Below are 8,122 nucleotides of genomic sequence, written 5' to 3' on the forward strand. Positions count from 1 at the left end.
TGGTGTGGCTCTGCCTCATAATTACCTGTCTGAGCCCTCACCCCATGTCACATGTTAGCATCTGATGAGCCAATAATACTGCAACACACACAATACAGCCTCATTCCCTGCTTGGGCCTTACCTTTGATGTCACAATCTGACCTGCAGCTATTAATCTGGCCATAGCTGCTCCCAAACCAGATTACTAGGTCAAGAGGACCAGCACAGTAAGATGTGGAAGAGAACTGACCATCAACCCAAGATCAAAGCCGGGGATGGACCTCGGGTGGGTCAGTTCAAGGACCTGGGTTCAGCTCCGAAACCTGCCACGCCACACCCTCTAGAGCTGCCGGAATTCCAGAGCTTCCTTGTGTTTGAGGACATTAGCCAACACATCAAAGAAGCGGGGGCCCAAATGGTAAAGAAAGTGAATGCTATCTTCCAGCTGGACATCACCAAGGATGGGAAGACCATCCTGCAGAGGACCATTGATCTGAAGAATGGCTCTGGCGACATGTATCCAGGATCTGCCAGGCTCCCAGCGGATACTGTCTTCACAATCCCGGAACCTGTCTTTATGGAGTTGGTTTTGGGTAAAATAAACCCTCAGAAGGCTTTCCTTGCCGGCAAGTTCAAAGTAAGTGGCAAAGTTCTGCTTGGCCAAAAGCTGGAGAAGGTTTTCAAAGACTGGGCGAAATGTTAAGCATGAAAAAAATACCAAGGAAATGATCAGAACTTCTCTTCAGTTAAAATGTTGAACGGAAATCATGCTTAAACTGAAGATTAAAAGAAAAAGTATCCAATATTTTTACTCTAAGTCTTCCTATTCAAATTTGATTAATTTTCCTGCTAATATGTAAAATTGCAGTGAGGGTTCTAGAGCAGTAAAGAGTATTGGAGTGGTGTATCACTTAAAATCTTTGTCTTTTTCTTTTCTTAGATTCATTTATGTTGAAATGTGCCAGGGTAAAAGCCACATGTAGAGAAATGGGTAGTTTTGACAGCTGGATTTAAAAAAAAATCCTCACCTAAGGATATGTTTTTTAATTTACAGAGAGAGAGATAGAGATAGAGATAGAGATAGAGAGAGAGAGAGAGAGAGAGAGAGAGAGAGAGAAGAGAGAGATATGAGAGAGAAACAGGGATTGGTTGCCTCCCGTACTTGCCCCAACTGAGGATCAAAACTGCAACCTAGGTATGTGCCCTGACTGGGAATTGAACCCACAACCTTTGGTGTGTGGGACAATGCTCCAACCAACTGAACCAGGGTGACAGTTGGATATAAATGGTTCAATGATTGAGTTCCTGATTCCTGAGAATTTTTTTTTTCTTAGTTTGGTGTTTTGGGGAAATAGTGATGACCATCATGGAGTAGGTTTATATTCCAGTTGGTAACTTGGTCTTTGAGGAAATTGACGGAATTCTAAGGGGGTTGCAGAATTCTAAGAGGGTGGGCTCCGCAGCTGTGTGGGTGGAACAAGGCAATAGAGGTGATGGTGTATCATGACTTCTGATGTATTTAATTCTGAGTGAGTCGAAGGGCTTGAAAGGTCACTGTTTCTTAAACTGGAGCATGCATCACATCACCTGGAGGGCTAGTGAAAGCCCAGAGTGCCAGGCCCTGACCAGAGTTTCAACTCTGAAGGTCTGGGCTGGGGAGAATGTCCATGTCTAATAAGTTCCCAGGTGATGTTGATGGGACCATCCCTGAAGAACCCCTGCTCTTCATGCCACAGCTTTCAGTATTGATCGAAACTGTTCTATTCTAGACCAGTTGTCCTTATTTAAAGGCTCTCCCGGAGAAAGACTACATAGCTCTTGTGGGGGCCATTTCTAAAGTGTCAGGAGCTTGTGCACTGAATATTTTACAAAGTTGAAGGTCATCCTGGGAGATTTTCCCCTCTGGAAGCCCTCTCCAGATGTTGGGAGAACTGGAATGAAGCTGTCTTCTGCTGTAACTTCCTCATGGTTGAGTATGAGTGCCATTTGTTACTGTGTGATCTGTGTGTACCTTTATTTGGTAGGCTAAATATACACAGTGCAGACACTCTGAAACCCACAAGGAAGTTTTATTAAATTGGTCATGCTCAAGCACATGCCTACCAAATGATTCAGCTATTCCATTCTCAGGTATTTTCCCAAGAGGAAAATGTACAAGTACAAAAATCTGTTCATGCTGTCATCGTCCCAAACTGGGAATAAACCCCATGTCCATCACAGGTGAATGAATGAACAAATTGTGTTATGTCATACCATGGATTACCACTCAGCAACAAAAAGGGATGAATCACTGATATGTGCACAACAGCACAATTGAATGTCAAAATAATTATGCTAAAAGAAGTCAGAGAAAACCAAGTACATACAATATGATTCTATTTAAGTAACATAGTAGAAAATGCAAACCCTAGTGACAGGAAAAAATCAGTGGTTGCCAAGAAAGGGAAGTGGGAAGGGTGAGGGGGTTTACAAATGGACATGAGTAGTCTTGAGGTGATGGATAGATTCATTATCTTGATTGTGGTGATGGTTTTATAGGTGTATATAGGTCAAACAGCAAATTATACACTACATACACATATGCAGTTTATTAAGTGTCCATATAAGCTCAACAAGGCTGCTTTAAAAATCTGCTGCCCTCCATTCAAAATGAAGGCTTTATAAAGAGGACCTAAAATCCTACCCTTCCTCTGACCTCATTATGTGCCTGCCTTTCCAACCCCTTACTGATTTGGGTGGCTCTGCAGAGGCCTTCCTGAGTTCTCCAAGTCAGAAGGAGGGCTCATTGCTAACACAAGCTCATCCTCTTAGTGGGAAAGGAAGAGACCTTTTGTTAATTGGCATTCAACCTCATGGCAAGACATTACTGAGAGTTTGTGAGTGGGGACATGGAGCTCCCTGGTTTCTTCGCTCACCTGGGTCATTCTGTAGGTGACCCATGGTGTTCCTGCCAGTGCTCCCGCAGGGCAGCGGTGGGTGTCTCAGAGGCTTTAGACTGATTTTTTGTACTGTTGCGAATGCTTTCTTTGCCTGGCGCAGGCACTCCACTCCATTCAAGTCATGTTTATGAGTATCAGGCAAGGCTGGGCAGGTGTTCAGGATGCTGTTTTTAAGAAGTGGCTTCCCTGAGTGGTTCTATTCATACCATGAGTAGCCTTTGTGAATTGACCCTGAGACATAAGTTGCTTACAGGTGGTTGCAACCCTTTTGGCAGTTGAACCACCCTTTCACAGGGGTCGCCTAAGACCATCCTGCATATCAGATATTTACATTACGATTCATAACAGTAGCAACATTACAGTTATGAAGTAGCAATGAAAATAATTTTATGGTTGGGTCACAACATGAGGAGCTGTATTTAAAGGGCCAGAAGGTTGAGAACCACTGGATTAGAGGGTGGAGCGGAATGGGAGGGAGGGCAGGGTTACAGAGGGTCATGCCTGGGCTGGCACCTGACCAAAGGGAGGCCCACCCCATAGGCTGGCCAGTGATCCATTATGACTTGGGACAAAAACATGACCTGGGCCAATTAGATTCCTTTCTCAGGAATTTGGAACTGGGAAGCTAAGGGACGGAGCTATATGAGCAGTAGGGTTGGAGTCTGAAAGGCTGGGATGTATGAGGGGTGAGTGAGATGCTGTGGGGATGGATGGGCAGCTACCATGGTAGGAGCTGAAGAGAAGGAAGAACAGAGGCCTTGAATAAGGAGAGAGTGCTGGTTAATTGAGGGAGAAGAGGCCAGACCTTGTGAAACACAACAGCAAACCCCTTTTCGATGAAAAGGATGAAATTGCTTGGTGGGGGATACCATATGGAGTGGATTGTAGAAGCAAACGTAGTTTTTTTTTTTTTTTAAAATATATTTTATTGAATTTTTACAGAGAGGAAGGGAGAGAGATAGAGAGTTAGAAACATCGATGAGAGAGAAACATCGATCAGCTGCCTCCTGCACATCTCCCACTGGGGATGTGCCCGCAACCCTGGTACATGCCCTTGACCGGAATCGAACCCGGGACCTTTCAGTCCGCAGGCCGACGCTCCATCCACTGAGCCAAACCGGTTTCGGCGCAAACGTAGTTTTGACCCATTGTCAGCACTTCACATCCATGTAATCACAGGCCATGATGGAGCCACTCTGCACCTTAACGGCCTTGCCTGGAAATGGGGCCAGCAGCCCTTATAACATCAAGTTGTTGGGGAGCTCCAAATAGGGCACGTCTGGCATAGTCCATGGGTTTTCCATGAGTGTGAACTCCCTTTCTCTTTTGGATGAGAGAAAGGGAGGACTTTCACTGGCTCCCCACTGTCTCCTGAAAAAGCCACACTCGGCTTTCACAGGGTTCTGGAGACCTTTTGCCTTGTCTCTGACACTCAGAGTCGATCTTAAAAGTCTTCATCACAAGAAAAAATTTATAACTATATATGGTGATGGCTGTTAACTAAATGTATTGTGGTGAGCAAATCATTATGGTGCACGCCTAAAAGGAATGCAATGTTATATGTCAATTATATCTCAGTAAAACCAATGGGAAGAAAAGGAAGCCTATATCTTTCAAGCCTTGATTGAAGTGTGTGAAATTTGCTTTCGGGGGCTCTCAAGGGAGCGCTTTGTTTTGTTTGCTAAGCTGTATTTCATTAAGTTGTCGTGACAAGCAATATGTAATTTGCTTGGCGCGATGTTTTAGGCAGGCTGATGAAAGTGGAGGCTAATGAATCCGTGTAGTCTCCTTCCTCCAGATCCTGTAGCCAGCCTGCTTCTCTCCAATTTCAGCTACCAAAGAAGTATCCCTTTTAAAAAAACCTTTTCATTGACAAACAGCATACATACATGCAGAAGGTGCACACACATCCTAAGTGTGCGCTCAGTTAATTTTCACAGAATGAGCACCCCCATAAAACCAGCACTTATGTCAGGAAAAGACTACTCCCAGCACCTCGGACACCCCCTTCATATTCCCTCCTGGTCCTTACCTGGTCTCCCCACTAAGGGAAACCAAAATCCCAACTTAAAATAACATTGTTTCGTTTCCCTAGTTTTTGCTTTTTATATAAACAATCTTACCCTTAGTATGTTTTGTGTCTGGATTTTTCGGCTCAACGTGCTATATACAAAGTGCATGAGTTTCTTGTATATACTTTGGCTCCTTCACCATCTTTGCTATGTTATTTTATGAATATACAGTGATTTATTTATCTATTCTACTGTTGGTAGGTTGCTTCCAGATTTGCTTCCCATCTATCTCCCTATCTCCCCAGTGTGCAGATTATTAAACATTCTTGAAACACTTAAAACATTGACTTACAATCTGATGGCAAATTTGAATCCATTCCCCTCTGGTTGCCCACACTGCCCATGTGTTTTCATTGCCTATTCTGGCCTCTCACTCACTTGGCCGGATTTCAAGGGGCGGCTGGTAAAAACCCATTCCCTCATCTCCTTCACCCTTCTTCTGACCTCTAATGCCTGAATCCCCATGTGTATAATTCCCGCAAGAACTAAAAACCTTTGGCTTTGGGCTCCTAGGCTGGTTTTGCAATTCTGGAAAGCTAGCCTTCTTTCTATTCCTGCTTTGAGAGGCCTGCCAAACACATATTTTACTTTCCTCTCGTCCCTCCCCGGCCATGTGCTCCACTGTTGCCACAGCCACTCTGCAAGTTTCAATGTGGTGTTTTAGACGCTGGAGCATGTGCAGGCCACGGCTACTGTTTGACTGCTTCCTAGAGGAAGTGGCTATCAGGGGCCTGTGATAATAAGATGAGTCCCAGTCTCAGAGCTGTTAGGGTAGGGAAAAAAGTCTTAGAATTAATGTAATGCCATAGACCCACAGCGACCTGCGGGTCGGCTCTAAAACTGACCATCCAGAACCCTGACCGTCCAGAAGTCTGCTGCCTCGTCACGGGTTGTAGCCTGCGTCTGAATACTTGGCTTTTCCTCATCTTTCTGAAATATTGTATGTAAACTGATTACATTGCTCCACTCCCCACACCCTGCTAAAGTAAACCTAGTGACAAAACTCTGTCATTTTTCTGGAGCAACAGCCTTCAGACCAGGAGAGCTGTGGATGTGTTAATTGTCTGGTCACGAAACGATTCAACATCAAAGTGGCCCCAAGGAGGGTGAGGCGGTGCTGCCTCCCGTTTCCATCCTGGCCTCCTTCACACGTAGCCTCTGTGTAGGGGGAGCCACGCATCAGGGCTGATGAGAATGAGCCTGTGTCAGAGCAAAGGGTTAATGTTCTGCCTGATTTCCCCAGTTGGCCCAGGGATACACTTTGGCACCAGCGATGGAGGCTCTGGTCTTCATTGCTGCTCCATTAAAGTGCTCCCCCGGGACTCCTATAAAAATTTATTTTGTTGGTGTTTTGGACAAGAAGTCCATTCAGAAAAAGAGTCGGCAATTCCCCAGGGGAACTTTACTCTTTATTTTTAATGACTTCGGAGCCTGGAGATTCAATATTTATCCCCCCTCCCCGAGACTTTAGGGCTTGCCTGAGAAAGGGCTTGGAGGGCAGAAAGGCGATGGCTTATTTTTCTTTCTGGAGTTTCATAGTGGATGGCTCAGCAGCATCATCGTCAGGCTCTGCCTGTGCTACACATTGGTTCTGGACAATTTTGGTTTCTTAGCAAGCTTTCTGGAGACCATAGGGAGATAGTCACTTTCATGGAGCAGATGGTTTGAACTTTGGAGAGGAAAACAAATGTGAGGCTTGAATAAAAAAAACTGTTCTGCTGAGGTGGAGGGAAGGTGTTTCCTGAAGCCCCTGGAGAGAAGTGAGGTGCAAGAGGAAAGGGAAGGTGGTGGTGTGAGGCTGGAGGATGGCAGGAGACCCAGCTGCAGAAGTTTGAATATTTAATTCCAGTTCTTCCCTCTCCTCCAGGATTGTGTACCTATATTCTCGCCATGGCCTAGTGCAGTGGTTCTCAACCTTGGCTGCACATTAGAATCACCTGGGAATCTTGTGAAAATCCTGATTTCTGGGCCTCATCATTAGTAACAAAGAAACAGAATTTCCGGAGGATGAGGCCCAGAAATCAGGATTTTCACAAGATTCCCAGGTGATTCTAATGTGCAGCCAAGGTTGAGAACCACTGGCCTAGTCTAGTGGATGGGGCTGAGTGTTCTCCCCTACCCCTTGACTTTAGGTTTTCCTGTTTAACTTGATTTGGCCAACGGGATATTAGCAGATACGACATGGGTAGAAGTTTGAAATGCTCTTGGGCAGGGATTTTGCTCTCCGTCACACCTCACTTTCAGCATGGTGAAAACATGCCGGGGGTATTTGTAGGACCAAGGGCCATGAGGAACACACGAAGAACTGAATCCAACCCACAGCTTGTGCCAAGCACACCATCCACGGATATGTGATCAGGGAATAATACATTCTTATGTTGTATAGCACTGTGCTTTGGGATTCACACAGCACCTGTGGCAAGAGCTAATACAGAAATTATTTTAACCTCACAAAACTTTAGTAAAGTCACTAAACTCATAAAATAACTGAGATAAATGATTAAAAAAAAAAAAACTAGTGAAGGGTTGGGCTTAAGTCTGAATTACAAAGGAGTGTGGAGGGAGAAAGTAGCATTTGGAAGAAAGCTTGAGATAAAAGGAGGCCATAGGGAGAGCTTGGAACCTCATACGGAAATGGAAATTAGGGCTGGGCAAAATTTCACCAGCTCCCTGAGAGGTCCAGTTTAAGTAAGAAAGGACATGCAATTATGGACATCTAAAAGTCCAAAACCTACAGGCTGGAATCAGAAAAGAGCTGAAATTTTACTTCAAGTCCTGACAAAATTCTCTCTTGCTTGGGGGAGGGTGATATTTGGTTTATTCAGGCTTCAACTGGTTGGATGAGACCCATCCACATTATGGAGATAAGCTGCTTTACTCACAGGGCACCGACTTAAATGTTAATCTCAGGCAAAAGCACTCTCACCAAAACATCCAGAATAATGTTTGATTACACATCTGGCCAGTGTGACCCAGCCAACGTCTCACATAAAATGAGCCATCACAGTGGGTTTTCATTGTTCCCTGGCCCTGAGAAAAAGAGACCCATTGCTCCTTGTTGGCAAGACATTTGACTGAGTGCTTTTATGCACTTCTCTATTGTACCCAGTGGAAGTGGTGGGGCTATTGTT

At 44.8% G+C, this 8,122-nt stretch overlaps 1 protein-coding gene across 1 annotated transcript; it reads left to right on the top strand.

Moving 5' to 3' along the window:
• Positions 1-212: 212 nt before the first annotated feature.
• SCP2D1 (SCP2 sterol binding domain containing 1) lies at positions 213-683 on the top strand. The gene has a single exon (XM_036321695.1). The coding sequence runs from the start codon at positions 213-215 to the stop codon at positions 681-683; it is 471 nt and encodes a 156-aa protein (XP_036177588.1).
• Positions 684-8,122: the final 7,439 nt, after the last annotated feature.

Source organism: Myotis myotis, unplaced genomic scaffold (assembly GCF_014108235.1).
Source record: "Myotis myotis isolate mMyoMyo1 unplaced genomic scaffold, mMyoMyo1.p scaffold_m19_p_9, whole genome shotgun sequence".
NCBI classification, from domain to species: Eukaryota; Metazoa; Chordata; class Mammalia; order Chiroptera; family Vespertilionidae; genus Myotis; species Myotis myotis.